This window comes from Mastigoproctus giganteus, chromosome 7, assembly GCF_048544385.1.
Source record: "Mastigoproctus giganteus isolate SK-2022 chromosome 7, ASM4854438v1, whole genome shotgun sequence".
Taxonomy (NCBI): Eukaryota; Metazoa; Arthropoda; class Arachnida; order Uropygi; family Thelyphonidae; genus Mastigoproctus; species Mastigoproctus giganteus.
This window is the reverse complement of record NC_143581.1, coordinates 173555045-173576102: the sequence shown is the minus strand read 5'-3', so window position 1 is coordinate 173576102 and position 21058 is coordinate 173555045. Positions and strand designations below refer to the sequence as shown.

Genomic DNA, 21058 nt, shown 5'->3' with positions numbered 1-21058 from the left:
TTCTGGCATTTAAAACACCGTAAAGGGTTCGGAACGTATGGACGCATTGAACAGTTGATGTATCCAGCTTTTATCTCGTCAGGAGGTTTAGGAGAGTTAAAAGTCAGGATAACGCTCCTGGTTTTAACAATTTTTCCATCCCTTCGCGCAGTAATTCTCTTAACGGCAATAAAAGGTCCCACTCCGAAATGACACCTCTCGATGAATTGAGTGTTCTGTGTGGTGTCACTGTTATAGGGATTCCTCCGATTGATGTTACTCGGAGTAGATGTTCGGATTGCCTATCATTTTTAGTTTCAATTAAGAGGTCTCCAGAACGGAGCCTCTTAACTGATTTGGGAGGACCTGCTAACCCATCTAACCCTTTCTGTATAAAGAAAGGTGACATTTTACCAATCGGTTTTTCATTGGTGGAGTGCATGATTAGAAACAGCGGGATAGGCCCTGATGGTAATTCAGTCCGCTGCCTCTTTGAAGCAATAGTGCTGTCAGTGTCTATATTTTCAGATAGGGACCGGGTTGGGGCCCCTGAAGGAATATGTTTATCAGGATTCAAGGGAGTTTTTAAATGGTTCAGTGCCCGGGCTCCCCACCCACCACGGAGCCCAAAGGGACGCCCACTACCCAGCATGCAATAAATGTGCTCGGGAGTGGGACGCCAGGGCTACCCAGACACTATACCTGCACCGCCACCAGCCTGAATCCTGTCCCTCGGACCATGAGGGTAGGGGCGTGGCATTGACACGGTTGACCCTCGCAGGCGAGCCTACTAGCCGATTGATCCTAGCCGGGCCTTCCAGGACCACCCGTCTTGTCGAAGCAGGGGCCAAAGTGGTGTATTGAAGCTGGGCCCCTCAACCACCAGGATCCCCCTTTCCGAATTTCCACGGGTCGCAGCGCACGGCAAACATGGCGGATTCCATTGATGTAAGCCTGGAACCTGGGCTGTGGGCGTTGGATCCCAGTGATGCTAGTCTGGAAGTCCAGCAGCGTCACGGGGAGGTCTCCTCACCACGTACAGGTGCCCACGTCGAGGGGATAATTGTAAGAAAAGAAAAACTGAACCCTAATTTGTGAGTAGGTTTTTGGACAAATATTAATCATTTTGGAATTAAGCTTTTCTTAAAAAACAATCCTTTCTTATCTCATTGGATACTCTATTAATAAACGTGAATCTTTAGGGAAAAAAAAAAAAAAAACACTGAATTAAGTGTTGGCAAGGTAACTGTAAAAGTTCAGAGGGAAAAAAAAAAAAAAAAACTAGGAGTTTGTGCTTGGTTTGTTTTATAAGGGTTGTCAAATCTCACTCCAATTTAAAGAACCCCAAAATTAAAGATAGTACACAATACAATATTACTGTGTAATATTGTATTGTGCCAGAAAGACACACAACTCCAATCAATGGACCAGTGAAAATAGCATCACTGAAATGCCCTGGCCTTACATCAAAAGATCGTTGGTGTTGCCATTCGGCATGACACAGATGACCTGAATGTTAGAAAAACTAAAAGACAAATTACTGATTTTATGTAAATGAATGTACATGCATATATTTTAATTAAAGATAAAACTTTTAAGATATGTATGCACTTTTTTATGATTCCCTGCTTTATCTGACTTTCTTAAAATAATTACTGGTCCCAATCATGTTGCATAGGAGTGCTTCCACTATTTTAAGGAAAATATTTAATGGATATTCAAAATCTACTGCTAAAGAAACTACTGTAAAATGGGGTGGAGAATTTCCAACCTACACCCTGGCCAATAATTACTGTCAAAATAAAAATTATTCCTTCCATCAGAATTATTAAATAGTTGTAGGAAAAGAAAAACTAACAATTACATACTTTTATGCAGAACTCAGAATGGTAACTGAAATGGCAAATTTGTGATTATTTAACCTGTTGTATCAAATTTATTAAAACTTGTTCAGCAAGTAAGTGGTAAAGGACTGTTCTTAGCTTCACAAATCATGTATTTAAAGATGCAATAAAAGAAACTTTTTTGTGTTTGCTTTTTGATTCCACTAGCATTTTGCTGACTGGGGAGAGAGAGTTGCATCTCAAACTGAAATAAATAAATTATTCACTCTCTAACTCAGAAGTTAATGTATTTGTAAATCTGTTCATTTATAAACATTAATGTATGTCACAAATGATTTAAAAACAATTTATCAATATTGAAAACTTCTTTAGAGTATTGTATTGATGTTGATCAACATATGTAGGTTTAATGGATATTTATCTGTCAACAAATATCCATTTGTTGCCAGATTTTTATGTAGATATATATATAAACATACACAAACTAAAATATGAAACAAGACAAAAATTAAATTCCAAATATCACTTTATCAAAAATAATTCATCATATTGCCTGTGTCAGCCACAAATCAGTGTAAATACTTTGTATTTCCAGATGATGGCTGATATAGTAGGGGTAGATATGCCAACCAAAAACTGATTTCCTGTATATAGTATGTACACTGCATGTTTTTATGCCTCAGTTAGATTTTGGATACAAATATTTGCTACTGTAGTGTCATGTAATTTACCTGTTTACTGGATGGTTCTACTTTCGTTAAATCAATAATATCAGTATTTATTATTGCCAGGTATAATGAAAAAATGCGTCTCGGTTTTTGTAACTGAAAATTGGTGATTAGAATTTAAAAATGGAAATTTATTTTAATGAACTAAATTATGAGTCAAGAGATATTTACAATTTACTGGATAACACTAGCTCAGAAAATTACAAGGAAGGTAATTTTAATGGAACTAGATGATCTTCCATTACAAATTTTTGTTTCATTTGGACTGTAAGCAGAAGAGTTTCAAACAGATTGCACCTGTACTTTGATCTGCCAATTGTTTCAAGATGGTTTTGTTGGGTTTTAGGAGCATCGATGAGAAGTCTATGTTACTCTGTGTATATTGTCTGTAAATTGAGTGTGTTGCAAGGTCGATTTTCTGTTTTGCTGGACAAAAAAACCCCAGAGTTCTCGGGAGAATAAACCATGCTACCCTCACCTGAGAATGATTAACTCAGTCACATGAAAAAGACCCATAAAAATTCCTCCAGTCATCTATGGGATTTGAACTCAGGTCTTTTCCACCTGGTGTGGGGAGGACAGCAATCCTACCAACTGTGCTACTTATGAGGGCTCAAAATGATGGGTTGAAATATAAGCACCTAGATCAGGGTGCACTCTTTCCCCTTCCAAATGCATTGTAAATTTCGTTTTGATCAGAGTGTAAAAAAAAAAAGTAACACTTAAATCAAATGGTGGACAAAGTTATCCTGCCCCAACTGGGATGATCAAGCACCGCAAGATGGGATTGAGCAGAGGTTGTGTAAAGATAAATTTGGTTTTAATGGGACTAAATAGAAATGGTATTAGGATAGGGACAGATGCATGACAATCTCATAATACGTTTTGGAAAGTAGACAAAAAAAAAAAAAAAAAAACTGAAAGGTTTACAAAATTTTCTTGAAAATAAAGAAGCCTGTTAAAAATACTTATAAATCAATACTTACAGGAAAAATGGGTGGTGCATAATGATGAATACCACCAGCCATCATGCCCCCTGTAAAGTAATACCCATAACCAGGAGGGAGAGCAGCAGCAGGATTAAGGAATGCCTGGCCATGAGTTTGGGTAGTAGTTTGTCCTTGGGGCATGCTGGTTGCCACAGATGATGCATCACTATCAGTGCGACTGTATTTTCCATCTGCTATATATTAAAATATATATTCAGTTTAAGGCTACTGATAAAGTACAAATTCTAAAAGATGAAATAACAGTACTATAAGTTATTACCAACTTTTTTTAACATTGGTCAGTTCAGATTTAATTATATATGACACAATGAACAACTTGCTAAAAGGAAGTTATATGTAAACTTTGTAGTCTAAATTAAATAACCCCCAACCTCAAGAGTATCAGTGTGACAGGGAATCACCTAACATTTCAGGTGAACCATATTTACTATAAGGGTAAACATAAGTTAGAAGGAAGAGAAACCAATATGAGAAACAAAAGATCTGATGAAAAAACAAAGACACAAAAAAAGAATTAGCTACTATAAAAAAGAAAACCGAATTTTCAAAAATATGCCAAACTATTGAAAAAGAATGACACTGTAAATTAGGGTAAGACCTTATAAGGGTAAGAAAATTAAAGAAACAATAGAAAAAAAACTGAAACTTGAAAATTCTGATATCATTAATGGTAGGGAAACAAGAAACGTCTCAGATATTTCATGTCTTTTGGAGATTGCTACAAGAATTACAAAGAATGTAGATAAAATAGTGCAAAAGAATAGGAATTATACAGGGCTGTATAATGACAAAGCCAGAGATTTAGTCAAGGAAAAATTGGAAAAGGAAGGGGAAAAAAAAGATTTTAGGGGCCTGAAAATGTGAATCGGCTCTAAGAGGAATGAAAAATGGAAAGGCTCGAGAAGATGGAAATCTTGATTGAACGTCTGAAAACTAGAAGAAATGTAGTTATGGCTCAACTAGCTAATCTTTATACAAATTGTCTTGAATACAGTAAAATCTCTAAACCTTGGAACAATGCTATTCGGGTGATTATGGACTAATAAGTTTATCATAGTTTATAAATTTTTTTACAAAAATAATAAGTAATAGAATTAGAGTGAACCTAGACAATTCACAGCCATGGGAACAAGCAGGTTTCAAAAGTATAGTATAATAGATTATATCCATGTAATGAAACAGTTGATCGAAAAAACAGATGAATATAATAATCCACATAGGCCATACAAAGATAGTGTTTTTTTATATCTATCTGTGTTTTTTTTTTTGTTTAACTGTCTAGTTATACGGATATGATCTAGTGTACTATATTATTTCTGAAACCTGTTTATTAAATTTCATTTACAGAAGAGAAGGGACTTTACCCATAGGATATTACTTCCCCTCAACTATTTACTGCAATATTAGAAGAGGTATATTAAAACAAATGGAGAATCTAATATTTGCTGATGATGTAATATTAATTTCAGAAGACATGTTGGACTTAGAAAGAAGACTAAATGAGCTTAAAACGCCTCTAGTAAAATGTGGCTAAGACAAAGATAATGACAAACATATACCTATAAGAACTGTTAAAATAGCAAACCAAGAAATAAAAAGGATATCAGACTATATATATCTGGGGCAAATAATAAGCATGAAAAAGGGACAAGGGGAAGAAATTTTGAAGGAAGAATTCAACTGCGATAGACAGCATATGGAAAAATGAGAAATATATTAGGGATAAGAAAATTTCAGAAAGTGTAAAACAGAGTATTTGTCCACTGCATTTTGTCTATTATATCACATGGAAGTTAAACACGGAGCTAAACAGAAAGACTGAGCCAAAGATTGAAAGTAACACAACAAAGGACAGAAAAAAGCTTGCTAGGAATAACCTTAAGAGAAAGAAAGATAAACGAGTGAGTCAGAGTTAAAAATAAGGATGACTGCCATAGTAATACATAAAGTGGAAATGGGCTAGACATATTGAAAGCATGAGAGTATTGGAGAAGTGCATGGAAGAGACCTCTTTCCAGAAGTGGACGGATCGCAGTTAAAAAAAGAGAAGACTATTAACATTACTGTACAAGCAATTACATATATGCCTGTTTTTGCCCTTAGTAACCCTAACACATCCTATGTATTTGCTTGAGGACCTGGAAGGCCTTGTAATTTCTGACATACCTTGCTTTCAAGACTGCTGTTAATATGTTAAGTCTGTGTGTTCCCCACCAAGCTAGCAATTTTCTGCTAGCTTGGTGGGGAACACACAGACACTGCATTGACAACATCAGCAAATATTCTTGCACGCTTTCTTAAGCATATTACATTTCTTTAAAAACAATCTCTCCTGTTAACAAATACAGATCATACTGAGAAAAATTGTACGCCATGAATCTTGCACGGCCTCTTAAAGGCCAAACTCATCATTAACACAGCTCTTATCATGTTCTCTTTCCTTGTGTCTGGGCACAATTGGATCCCTTTCAGACACTTTCAAATTTAATCCTAAATCATCACTGTTTGAGAAAAAGTGATGATATCTCTTAAGTAAATCCTCAAATTTTGTATTCTTAATATCAATGTGTACAACAATATCACCTTTCATGTCCTTAAAAGATGATAGCTGCTCTACACCAACTTTTACCTATGGTGATGTATCTTGGTCATATTCCATTTATCCTTTTTACACATTTCCTATTTCCTTGACAATGGATTCAGGGACAATAGTTACTTTGTGGGAGTAGAACTCTCAGCTTGAACTGGGAAGCTGAGTGCTTGAGTCCCTTTTTCAATTCATGTGAGGACATCCAGCTTGTTCTTCAATCCTTCAGAGGCCTGAGGGCCTCTGAATTTGTACCTAATCTCCTCATTCTTTTGCATCGAAAATACACAGAAATATCCCCTTTGGCTGTATCATGTCTCTCTACAGATAAGGAAAATGTCAAAAACCATTGTACAAAGCTCTAATACATAACTGACTTGGCGGTTCTCTCCTAGGCACTACTTTGCTGCTCTGGTATGAAGCACTATTTCAACTTAAATTTAATACACCATTAAATTAAGAGAGATATATAAGAAAAAAGTAATGCTATACCATTTGGGCTTTCCAACAATAGTACATACTACATTACAAAATTATCCTATTATGCCAGTTATGATATTAAATCATGGTTGTAGTATTATAAATTTATAATTTACAGCTTAGAATACTTCTAATTAATTATACGTCTACAGCATTAACACAAAATATTAAACAACATGTTGATGCAATGAAAACTGAACAATGGCAGTAGCATTCCCTCTTACTTCTACAGTTTGAGAAATTTCCAAGCCCAAGTAAGAAATAAATTTCATTTATTTTTATCATATAAACAAATATCGGCACTAGGATAAATAAATAAATAAATAAAAATAAAAAAATAATGCAATTAAAAAAAAATTCTCCTTAGCGGGATTCAAAAAATCATCAGTTAACCTAACACTCTCTATAAATAAGTTTGCTGAGAATGAAACCACAGTTTTTACTCTAAGTCATTCTTAATCTGCAATTGAGTATGCATTCAATTCTAAAGTGCAAGTATTTTGAACAGTATACAAAATGAAAATTCAAAGAGGGGGGCATTACATTAATAAATAAGCTAATTTAAAAAATTTAGGCAAAACACTGAACTATTCATAGTTCCATATCTTTACTGAATTCCACAGGGCTCCTCACAAATTACCAGTCATTCTAGAATGACTGGTATTGAAATATTAATCAATATGTGCATTTGGTAACTTTTACTGATTTTCAGATTTATAGAACTTATCTTAAAAAGCAGTTCAGAGATATACCATAGAAACAAATGCAACATTACATTATGCTTACTTCTTCATTATTTAATTCTATCAAAAATAAATGAAACATTCACAAATATTTTATATTTTATGGGTAGAATACCCATAAAATTTCAAAATATTATAATAAAAAATGCATAATTTTCAGACTAATAAAATTTCAGGGTAGAAACCCCAAACTTTTAAATTATTTAGTGCAAATGCACTATTACTACATAGTTGAATTTTAAGACAAATTGAAATTTACATATTAGGCATCATCGTTGAGGCAACATCTCTGTGCCTTATTTATACAATGTGAGAGAAGCCAAAAGGTATAATTCTTAAGAGTAATAAAACGTCAGGGCAAGAAAGCCTCAAATTATGAAAAATCCAAACTTTAATTTTGTAAATTTCATGATGTATTTGCACTAAACAATGTCAAAGTATGAATTTTTTATATTTTGAGGCTTTTAGCCAAAATTCTATTAGTCTAAGATGTACACCTTTTGGCATCTCTCATATCACATAAGTCAGTCACAACCGGGTTGTCAACTCTTATATGTTTGCCCCCCCCCACCACCACCACCAATGAGAAGCCAAATGGCTGTTTCAAAGAAGCAAAGCTGCTTTGAAACAGCCATCTGAAAGTACATAACAGTAAACTTCTCTAATGGTACTGTTTATGAAGTATAATAGGAAGGCAAGTCATGCAGGATTTCCACAATATGAGATGTTATAACAATGATGTATTTGCACTAAACAAGGTCATAATGATTGTCATATTTTTTAATGAAAACTTGTGGTGTGCTAAACACTGCAACCGCCTAACACAGTGGTTTTCAACTGGGATGCCGTGGCACCTTAGGGTGCTACAACAACATTCCAGGAGTGTCACGTAATTTGGGTTTAAGTTACTTAAACTTATTATTTTTTAATTTATATGTTTATTTCATTATAAAAAGGTGTACAGTATCTTTTTAATTTTGCGGTGATCTATAACTGATGTTTATTTAGTATCTCTATATAAAGAATAAAATTATATACTATATATATATATATATATATATATATATAATTTGTATTATGAAATGTAATTTTTATAATTATGTTATTGTAATAAATATCATATAACATATTTTTTAATATTATACATATATGGATATATACAGAGAGAGAGAATCGGATCTAAAAGGCAGAAAATTGAGAAGGGGTACTGCAAAATAAAATCAATTACTCAGGGGTGCCGTTATTAAAAAAAAGGTTGAAAACTACTGGCCTAACACAATACAAGTTTGTACTGAGTAGGGTTGGGTTTAGAATAATGCCAAAGCCCCAACACACCAATGTATCATGTCATTATATTACATCCATTCTTGTTGATTTGCAAGTTTTCAGGGGAAAAAAGAGAATCTAAGAGAAAACATGCAACTTTTGACTGAATTTTATTAATTTTATTAATCGCTTTTTTTCACAGTGGGGAAGAACATCGATTGTAACCAAGGGCAAGTGAAATCATTTAATTCTTAAGGCCCAGACTTAAGGAAATCCAAAACACTTAGCAGTAAACTTCTTCTAGAGTGAACATTTTGAAATTTTTAACCTTATTAAACATAATGAAGTCTGGTATGAACAATTACTACATTGCAACATTTTCTTCCAAAATTTTGCAAAAAAAAAAAAAGCAGAATATCTTAACTGTAATGGCTCGATACAAAAAACTATTCTGCCAAAAATGCCAAACAGTGAAATTTAAACATAAAGAGCCTTTTAATCATCTACTTGTTTTAATGCATAGGAAGTCATACAAAATCATATAAAAGGTAGGGCCACTTCAAGGATCATTTTGACCTAATTCAACAGTTTTCTCAAATTTCTGATAAAGAAATCATGGAAAACAATTACTGTGGTCATACAAAATCATATAAAAGATATGGCCACTTCAAGGGTTATTTTGACCTAATTCAACAGTTTTCTCAAATTTCTGATAAAGAAATCATGGAAAACAATTACTGTGGTATGTAAGGAGAATCAATCCTGAATGAGCAGAATGGTTATGAGGTCAAAACAGAACAAATTAAATCCCATGTAACAACAATAACGTTAAACAGAATTTAAGATATGAATTTTGTGAAGGTCTAAGATATGTTAAAAATTTTCAATGAGGTTAAAACTTATGAAATAAACAAAAAACCTGAAAAGATAAAACTAAAATTGACTTTTGCAAATACTTTTTAAAAATTTCAAATCACAGCTGTGATTCCTTGACAAAACTTCAGAATTATGTACTAACTTAGAGAAAGCCAAGTCGTTTCCATTTTTCAAAAATCCAACACAATGTGGAAAAAATAAAATTTGCTTACTGAAGGATATCTTTATCTGCATGAATAGGATTAGAAAGAAAAGGTCCTAAAAAAAAAAGTATTTTTGTTTGGAGCTGTCAGTATGTATAACTGGCATAACACAAACCACAAAAATTTCTGTCATCCTAGTCAAGTCTGACACTGCAAAACAAAGGAACGCATAGCATCTAATGTGTACTCTAAATGTCCTGGCATAATTAAGAATCCAAATGTGTCTCTAGGCTATATGAAAATGTTTATTTTTAATTATGAATTCTAAAAATCGGTATTGTCATTCCTTTGGAAGATACAAAAACTTATTCATTAAAAAAAATTTTTTTTCAAGAACTCATTTTCCCCTAGCCAAAATCTTTTATGATAAAGTTTGAAATTATTCTTTAAATGAATGCTGTCCAACATACAGCCCATGGGATAACTTGATCCATATTCAAACTGTATTTATCCAATACACTCAATACAGCAGCAAATGCTCTGTTATTAAATATTGAGAATGGCACAGCAAAAATCTGAGGTAGGGAAAAAAAAAAAAAAAAAAAAAATGAAAATAAAATCCCAGTGAAAATGGTAACACTATTAAGTAATCAAAATTTCACATTCTTATATATACAAGGATTGGTCCATAAGTAATGCCTCTTTGGCCATAAAAGTATAGACAACAAACAAAGTTGCAATTTATATCATTTATTAATCAAACACTGGGAAACATGTATACACTGTTCTCTATATAACTGCCTTTTTCATCAATGCATTTTTGCTATTGTTCTTTCCAACACACATGCACTATGGGAAAAGGATGGATGTGCTGTTGAAGTCACCCCTTCACTGTCTTTCATCTCCTCATCATTCAAGTATTTTCTATGAAGACTGCTTCCTATATCAAAATATAAAAAAAGCCAGAAGGCAAGAAGTATAGTCTACATGCAGTATGAGATAAAACTCTCCATCCTAAGCCTGCAGTTTTCATCTGAGTCATGTGGACATTCTGTGTGTGTGTGTGTGGTCTGGCATTATCAAAGTGTAATGTGTCTTGAAATTGTATTAGGGCATTTCTTTTCTTGTTTTATAGCCCTATTAAGCTTATCAAGTGTTCGTAAACACCTTTCTTGTTTAGTCTGACTATTCCCTAAAAAATCAAACTAAACTGGGCCCTCTGTCCCAAAACACTGTGGCCTTCATTTTTTGTGATGATATGGAAATCCAAGGTTTTTCCTTCACTGAAGATGATGTGTCCATTCCACAAACTGGTATTCAAAATAAGGATCATAATCCAGGTCCATAATGATCCACATCATTACTTATTATTAGGCCTTCAAAAAAAATCTCTTTGAAAGTTAATGCACAACTGCAACAAGTTGTGGCAGCAGATCTCCTTAGAGAATTTCATTTCTGTCATTAACAGCTTGGGTACCAATCTACGGCATATTTTCTGATAATTTAATGTGTCTGAAATGATTTAATACACTTCTCTTTGAAAACACTAGTGCTTGAATAATTGCACATAGGATCACTGTCCTGCCTTTTTGAATCATTTCATCTAAAATCTGTTTTTGTGCAATGCACACACTTTGGTATTCCACCCCTGGATTGGTCACAAATGTCAGTGACTCTTCCTTTAAAACATACAAGACATCTACAGACATTGCGCTAATATCAACAGCACCTTGGTACACTTTCCCAATTTTCATGAATTCAGATAGCTGAGTTTTCTCATGACTTGAAACAGAACTATCACTGACTGTTGGCAGAAAGGACATCAGTTGACTGTTCCTTAACTTCAGATCTGTAACAGAGAGAAACTTTTATTTTAGTATGTTTATGTCTTAATGATCTATACTAGCAATATATAAAACTTCATGATGCTAATTCAATAAAAAACCTTTATCCAAGATGCATTACTAATGGACCTCTGTATATGAAACAATTTTTGTTTTGTTACTTTAGTATGTTTTTACACACACACACACACAGACACAGGGTGATTCTAAACAAATGTCACAAAATTTACAGGCATATTCTACACCTCGAAATTGAGAAAAAAGTACTAATAAACATGGGTCTGCAAACTTCTTGTTTCCAAGATAAATCAATTTTATTTAATTTGTTTGTTTGTTATTTGGTTTTTAGGAGCATTAGCAACTAAGGCCATATTGCTCCGGGAATATGTGGTGATCATTCCCTTGACCTTTCTGCATCCTCCATATTTGGTGGTGACGGGCTCGAATTTTATTTAGTATGAACTTAGCTTACTGTAATCATCAGCATCAGATTTGATGCTGATGATTTGCTTCGCTTCAATAATCACATGTGGATTCTCTTTGCTCCAAATACGAGTGTTATGGAAATTAACAATTCCATGTCTTGTGAACATTGCCTCATCTTTGAAGAATACATAACAGAGGAAGTAAGGAGTCTCTACACATTTATGCAAGAACCATTGACAAAATTACAGTCTATGTTGATAATCAGGTTCTAACAAAGCTTGTACACGGTTCAAGTGATAGGGATACAGTCCGCTTTCATGCACTACTTCAATGATTATCTTCAACTGCATGGAGTATGCTATCTTCAACTGCTGCTGTTCGAACACTTCTTAATCTTCCTGTGGAAGGACTCTTGATAAAACAGATGAGCTCTATGTGCATTCCCATTAGCATGACCATAACAGAAATGCACATCAGCCATTTCTGCAAAAGTGTATTCATTAGCCATTATTTCAACATGAGAAAGGAATCTAAGAACACAGCTCTCTTACAAAACTGATAAACTGAAATCACGAATACATACCTTTGTTGTTACGTATGGCAAGGTCATCAACAGAGATAATATCGACTGACTGTTTAATTTGCTATTTCTTATCTGATACAAGAAATATTTTCCTATGCCAATATGTATGCATACTGAAACTAAAAATTGGCTCATCTTGGAAACAAGAAATTTGCAGACCCATGTTTATTAGGACTTTTTTCTCAAATTCTAGGTGTAGAATACGCCTGTAAATTTTGTGATACTTGTTTAGAATCACACTATATATATATATATATATATATATATATATATATATATATTTTTTTTTTTTACAGCAGTAGAATTTTGGTTTTCACCTGCTCTTAATGGCAAGTAATTTTGTTATTAGTTTTAGAAAGTCACTTTTTGAACAAAAATCTAAAAAATTTTGCTTTAAGTGGAAGCATCAGTCTAAGAGACCTAGAAATAACTGAAACATATGGTAAAAAAAAGCTTTATCAAGAGGTATGATATTTGAACAGTAGATGTGCTTCAGATGGAAATAGTATCTGAACTTGTAAAAGAATTGATTGAATTTGTGATCATGACCAACAGTTCTTAAAACCAACAATAACAGAAGATGAAATATGATATCTTTACAATTGACAAATGGATGCCTTCTGTCTCTCCCAGGAAGAAAAAAATTCATATCAACAGGATAATGTTATGCTAGAATTATTTTTTGGGCTTAAAATTATAGCTCATTATGACTTTATACAATGTTAATAATGATTATGTTTATAAATCATTAGGAACTTGAGGGATAAAATAAGAAAGAAGAGACCTGTGCACAAAGCAAAGAAAAGTTGGAAATTACTCTATGTTAAAGCTCTTTATCAATCATGATTCTGCTACTATTTCAGAATATGTTTCCAATTCTTAAAAAAAAAAAAATTCCCAACATACAATATACTCCTTATTCATCTGATCTTGCACCATGTGATTTTTATATTTTTCTTAAACTAAAGAACTTAAAGGGACCATGATTTTCTGGTGAAGTTATTTTTGAAAGACCTTTTGCAATAATTTCTAACTATTATAATATAAATTAATTGAGCAAGAGGTGCTTAACCAGTAAAAAGAAAAAGGAGAAATAAATATATATATATTATTCCTCAGAATAAGAATATTTTCACTGATGCATAGTGTTTTTTTTACTGCACAACTCGCACAAACATACAAAAAAAAATAAATAAATAAATAAAATAAATAAATCAGTATTTTGCGAAATCTTCTCAAGAACAGCGAGTTCCTCAGGAGGTTTTACTTAATTGAATTACCTTAAGTTCACTGCAGACATTCCAAACAAGTCATGGTACTTTATTCCATTCATGATCTTGTACATACCTTAATGTTTCTTTCAAGCAAACATGAAGTATATTAACTGATGGGAATGTATTTCCACTGTACTGCTAAACCGCTTTTAAAATTAATTTGAGGCATCAATAAATATGCTATACATTGGAATTGTGTGCAATGCCCAGTTCTTTCAGAAGGCCACTAATATCTTATACATGTAATTTTCCACAATGAAATATTTGAAAACACTGACATTTTGGACATAATTATAGTTACTGCTTCTGCTTGCTCTTTAGATAAGTTTAAATCACAATCTAAGTCATTCAGCTGTTCATGCTTAATTAACTTAATGCTATAATTTTGTGGTTGGTAAATCTGCTAAAGTGGATGGTCTAGTAAAGTCTGCAACACAAGAATCCTCATTATATTCATCACTGCTTCCTATATCCCATGATTTTGGGGGGGGGGGGAATCTGGTATTGGAAGGTCTTTATTACAGGGAACAGGCCTTACTGCAAATGGCATGTAGGATATTTGATGCTATGCTTGCTTGCTTCCCCCCACCCACAGATTGCTTTCATGCAGAAATATCAATCATCAATGCGGTTGTGCACTATTTGCCACACCACAGGAACAGCTAATGGCATACTATTAATATTCCCAGTTAGGCTCATATTCCAATAACCAATATTGCAACCAAAGTACAAAGAACATGCACATTCAGTAATTACTGTAGATTTTCTTCCCAAGTTTTTTTTTTTTTTTTTTTGTAAATCATCCATATATGTAGCAGAAATTCTAAACAAAAACAATCATTATGAAATAAGTATACAGATAAACTGAACACATACTTATGTTGCAGCTGTCCTTCCATTGCTGAAAGTGAGGGTGGGAAGCAGACAGAAGGTTGTTGAACATGTTAACCTGCCCCAACATTATTGCTACCTATTAGCACATGCAATATTACTTACAAGTAATACAATAAAGGGGTGTCACATGTACTTCCACAAATTGTAGTAAGATATGCATATTATGGGTAAACAAAATCCTATATAAGTAGAAATTAAGTGAAATTAAAAATTATTTCAAAATCTAAGCATTAAAACTGAATGCAAAGAGCTGATATATTGGTTGAGGTAAAAATCATGATGGCCAGTGTAAATAACTTTGGATGCATAGAATGGAATGATTACTTTGTTCCTACTAATAAAATTCCTACACCTCGGAGACAAAACATACAGTGCTCTAGCAGCCGAGAGAACTTTGTATAAATTTTCTGTTTACATTCAGGGATAGTCACATATGTTATCTATATTGTAAACTTTGCCCAGTTAGAGGAGTTAACAGTATAGAAAACACAAGAACATTATTGTATTTCTATATAAGTCCAGTGGTTTGAACAACATTCAACTAAAAAAATGCATGTACTTCCCTGTTACCACATTTACATCAGGGTTAGATTTGCACAATTACTCCAAGGTCTTTTTCATTCCCAACTACATTAGGTTTGTTGCTTCTCATGTAATACTGCTTCCCTGGGATTATAATAACCCAAATGTGAACTCTTACAATTTGCAATATTATACTTTATTCCCTAATCAGTAACAAAAAGACTGTTAGACCTCTAAGTGCATGGTGGTATAATTGACCCCATACAGAAATTGGCACAAAATAATTCAAAATTGTTCACTTTTTGATGCCACCTTTATTTTCAATCTACTATGAACACAACTACAGAAAATCCATTTTTTATATTAAAATATATTTTTTTTGCAAATAAACTCCTTCTGCTACACTCTAGAACTGACAGTGGGCAAAATGTAAATTGAAAAACCCGCACACATCAACGTGGACACCAGCTAGTCAATAACACGGAAGCCCCAGAGATTGTAACAATTGAAGCTGCTATGCATTTTTCAACCACTCGACACCAGCTAGATGCTTCAATGTCACAAAATCAGAGCCCGAAACTATTGGAGGCAGTGCCATATATCATAAAGCCAGCACGCTTCAATAGCTGGACATGAGAGATGTCACCCAACATGTGCATATAATTAGGTTTAACTTGATCTTGCACTTTTTCCTGTTTACATCATAACAGAAATTTCTTGAATTTTCAATGGAGAAATCAAAGAAAACATTTTTATTGAAAGCTATTGGGTGGTTCAGTTGTGTGGATCAAATACACAAAGAGCACGATATTGTTGAAGGTAGTGTCTTTTCGGGACCTTGAAGACCCCAAACACCCTTCTCAGGGTTAAGTGTCATTTTTAAGAACTGAATAATTTATCTAGACCTTGTTGAAGATACATACTTTAGTTAATATTACCTTCCAACTTTTATATCATCAACAAACTTTAACATCCAGACTGTTGTGCCTTCATCAACAGCATTAACAAATATCAAAATTAAGGACCCAGTAATGAAACTTGTGAAACTACGTGAGAAAAGACCCTGGTCTAGTTAGATCAATAGCCATTAACAGCCACCCTTTGTGTCTCATATTACTTAATCCTTTTATTCCACTTTAATACTTTTATGTTGATGGCACACTGTTCCAGTTTTTTTTTTTTTGTTAGTTGCGGGCGCATAGGCTTCTGTGGCCATAATTCACCTCCCAAAGTTTTTGCATTTTACTCTGATCCAAGCCCGAGGCAGGATTCAAACCCACGACCTTTGGGTTGCCAGGCAGGCACTTTATCCACCTGGCTAGCCCGGTTGGCACTGTTCCAATATATGAAAAAGGCATTTATGTGAGATGGTATTAGTCTTGCCAAGTCGAAATACACTCCGTTAAATTATTCTTGCATCCAGTTTATTTTAATGTTAGCTTAGATTAGTGGTGGGAAAGATAAGCTAAGCTGTCCCACCAATGGGAGTCTGATTTCTCTTTAACAAACCCACGTTGTATTTCTTGTATAGGTATGATAAGGAAATATTGCTTCTTCTGACTTCAAACGGTTTATTAATATAAATGATGATAAAAAATTAGAAATTGAAAATATAAATAAATATATACAAGAATTTAAAATTACTGACTGTGTAAAATAAAATATAATAAAACAGGATTATATACAATTAAAATAAAATAAGACAACCAAATAACGTTTTGCTAAAACGTATATGCACTGTATATAAAATAAAACAAGAAGCTTTCATGGCTGTGGGCCTCTTCTTCAGCTTGATAAGATCAATGACAGTGAACCAAATATATACTACAGAGGAAAATTCCACACATGCAAAAACAATCCATATCTGTGCATAGAGGAAAAATTGAAGGGAAAAAAGGGGGGGGGGATAAGAGAAATAGAATATATTAATCATCAAACTATATATTACTGATGTAATGTCTAGCATCTCTATTTTTAACTTGCCACTTCCCATTCTGGTGGCAAACAGTGGCCTCCATAATAGGGTGAATGTGGGTCCCAGCATTATAATTAATGGTGGGACCTGCCATTGCTGTATGGAAGCCCTCTAAACACGGGGGATGGCATGTGTCATGAGCATAATCCAGAACTCAGTGATAGACTGGGGGTCACAGTGGAAATGCTGCTCACTCCAGTAGTACTTAGTGCTCAGCTAAATTTGAAAGTATATGCAATTCTAGAGAGATTGTGCAAGGTCCTTGGGTTCCAATTTTTCTGTGTGATCTGTGCTTGTTAACAGGATTGATGGATTCTACAGGGATGTAATACACTTAAATACAAATGGTGTAAAAATATTTGCTGATGTGACTGAGGAGTGTTAGGTGGGTCAGAAAACTTCTAGCTTGGGGAGCTACACAGACTAACAGATGTGCTGTGATAGGATAATTAAGAGTAAAAACAAGTGCATGGATGGTAACGCTAGGAGCATAGAAAATAAATTTAATGAACTGAAGTGCTGGTGAAGTCATCACATGAAGACACAGTACAGTCTGATACGAAGTTCTCTGAATAGTGCAGACAGGATGCCAGGACAGCTCATGGGGATTTGTCAATGACATACAGAATTTTGCTAGCAGAGATAACGTGATTATCCCATTGCATAAGGCAATAGTCAGGCCACATCTAGTGTACACTGCATAGAGGTCCGTTGATAGCCTAAATAAATTTAAGGCTGAGCTGGACAGGTATTTGGGATGAACGAAGGAGTGAATGGGAGCGTTTTTTTTTGGCTGATACTGTATAAGCTTGCTTTCTTGCATCGTATGCCTCTACTAATGCTAAGGTCCAGAGGCCTCATTTTAGGAAGGATGTAGAATGGCTGGAATGGGTACAGAGAAGAACAGCGAGATTGGTGAGTGGAATAAAATAGCATTCTCATGAAGAAAGGCTTCAGTTCTGCAAATTGCAGCATCTGCAGACTAGGCACATGTGAGGTGATCTGATTGAGATGTTTGAGTCTTTGAATGGCTTGAGCAAACTCTATGCTGATGATATTCTTCCACTTGCTCAAACTATGCACATGAGAGGGAATAAATTCAAACCGGATAAGGATGATTGCAGAATAGATGTGCAGAAGCTTGCTTTCAGCCAATGGGTGGTTGATTGCTAATACAACCATCTGTTGTTATGGAAGTGGATAGTTTGAATAAATTCAAGGAAGAACTAGACAAACTATTGGAAGGAATGGATAGGTGAAATGGGATTTTTTTTGTGATGCAGTATAAACCTGCTTTCTTGAATAATTTGCCACTATTAATACTAAAATACTCGTTAAACGCTGCTGCCCTCTTAGCCCTATCGTCAATTATCTAACCATTTTGACCTTGCAAAGGACTTATGAAATTTACTCCCTCTTTTTTTTGCATTCATATAGAATTACAATTTTTATTCTATATTTTTAACTTTCTTCATCAGTCATTTTTCATGCTTAGCTTTTTCTTACCCCATCAGTGGTTTTATCACACACATACTTATAGTTATCATATGAAGCCATGTTGCATGATAGCCTGTAACTGTGCTATGCCTTTTTCTTTGCCCAGTTAAGTCTTTCAACTCACTTGTCATCAATTTTCTCAATTAGAACAACAGTCATTGTGGCCTCAAGAATAAACACCTTAAACAGTTCCTATAATGCATTATTATCAAATAATGTATAGTAGTAACCTCAGTTAGAGTTCAAGAAATATCTATTTATTACTACCCTAATACATTCATAATTCCTACTCTCACCTTCCTGAAATTAAAGCAAGCCCTCACTTTGGACTACAGAAATTTCTTTGGATAACATCCATTTTATGACATTATGATCACTCTCTGTTGTTGGTTTCTGAACTCATTTTTTCATATTGTTTAGATCCCTGTTAAGAACTGGATCAAAGATATTCGATTGCCTTGCCTTTCTCCAATGTGATGAAATAAATTGCAATAAGTTAATTGATTCAAGAAATTATTCCCGCTGTGTGTATAGCGATTTTCTATGATTTCCAATTTGTAAGAGAAAAACAAAGCTGTCCACAATGCACTTGCCCTTGCTTGCCACCTCAAGTTGCGCACAGATATTCGGCAACTTCAGTGTGCAAAACATGGAGACAACATCTGCTGGACCCACTCACTTTGGGAACAATCTTTTTGCTTTCAAGCAGCATATGCCCCTCCAATCCCCACCCACTTTTTCACCATTTCCTAGATCTTCTAAACATACTGTGCTCACCAAAATAAAAGCCGTCATCCCTTCTCCAGGTATGGCACCATGTTTCAATATGCCACCTTATTCTGACAATATTGGTATTAACTGATCTGACCCAAGTTCACTCATTTTATTTAAAACATCCAGAGCATTATTATATACACAAATTACGTTTTGAATTCTTTTACTAATCTTATACATTCCCTGTAGTTATTTATCTAAATCGTTCTTCGTGGTACTACTCAGAGTTACTCTGTATGCCGAACAGTTCAGTCTTCCGTTCTCAAGCACACTATATACTGCAGTGTGTAGTTAGAATTACTACAGATTACAAAGTGATTAAATTAATTTTTTTACATGAGTTGATAAATTTTTTTTTTTTATTTTGGTGACCATTAAAATGTACAAAAAGAAAAAATGATGACAATTCACATTAAAAGAAAAATTGTGAATTTAGGAAAAAAATAGACAGCGGGAAAAAGAAGAGTGAAGTTGCAAAAGAATTTGGCATTGCTTCTTTAACATTGTCTACAATTTTGAAAGATCATTAAAAGATTGAAGACAATATTAAAGAGAGTTTTGGGATCTCACAGAAAGAAGAGCCGAAATACTTTACAGGACGACATTGATAAAGCTGTTTTCATGACTACAAAATGTTCAGTCAAGAAATATTCCAATTAGTGGTCCAATAAACATGCAGAAGGCATTAAATTTTTGGAAACTTTTAGGACAAGATAATTTTCAAGCAAGTGATGAATGGCTCAACAGGTTTTGAACACGATATGGAATAGCTTCCAAGGCAAGCTGTGGAGAAGAGAATGATGTACCACAGGATTGAGTTAATGAATGTTGTGCTAGTGAAATTAAAAGGATAACAAGGAATACAATATCAATGATATTTTTAATGCTGATGAGACTGGGATGTTCTATCAGTTACTTCCATATTGTACACTCCCCATAAAGGGAGATCTATGCAGAGGAAATAAATCAAAACAATGTTTAACTGTTTTGTTTTTCTGCAATGCTTCTGGAACAGAAAAGCTGAAACCATTGATCACTGGAAGATATACAAATCCATGATGTTTTAAGAATGTTTGATCGCTTACCTGTGATTACTGTGCAAACATTGATGACAAGAGCAATATTTGATGAATGGCTAAAAAACTCGGATGTCCAAATGAAAAGACAAAAAGAAAAATCCTTCTCCTAATTGCTTGGCACCTAATTTGACCCGGGTATTAGAATATGTTAAAGTTGAATTTTTACCTCCAAATTGTACAGCAGTTCTCTAATCTTTGCACTTAAGAATTACATGTTCAGTGAAAAATGCATTACAGGAGTCAAGTTATCAAAAAGCTACTGCTAAAATTAGTTTCAGAGGATAATGAAAAAATGGATGTTAAAAGAATGTGATATGATTTGATAGCATGTGATGTGATGTGATATGATACATTGCGGCATAGTGGTCAATAAAACAGTGGACCATACTGAAGTGAAGACCAATTCTTGTAAATAATGATCTTAAAATATAGACAACTGTACCAGAGACAACTGGATTGGAAGTGGAACGTAAGGTTGGAGAAATGTGAATTCTATAGTTACTGCCAAATGAGTTCCGGCCACAGTTAATTATG

General features: G+C 34.0%; 1 protein-coding gene across 6 annotated transcripts in view; it reads right to left on the bottom strand.

Moving 5' to 3' along the window:
- lig (ubiquitin-associated protein-like lingerer) overlaps positions 1-21058 on the bottom strand; it is a 574370-nt gene that overhangs the window by 72618 nt on the left and 480694 nt on the right. For 5 of the 6 annotated variants that reach the window (XM_090377982.1, XM_090377983.1, XM_090377981.1 and 2 more), the window contains one exon: positions 3538-3734. In XM_090377982.1, the coding sequence (XP_090234108.1) occupies positions 3538-3734 (197 nt within the window). The remainder of the gene's footprint in view (positions 1-3537; positions 3735-21058) is intronic. The other variant, XM_090377985.1, reaches the window with a different exon arrangement.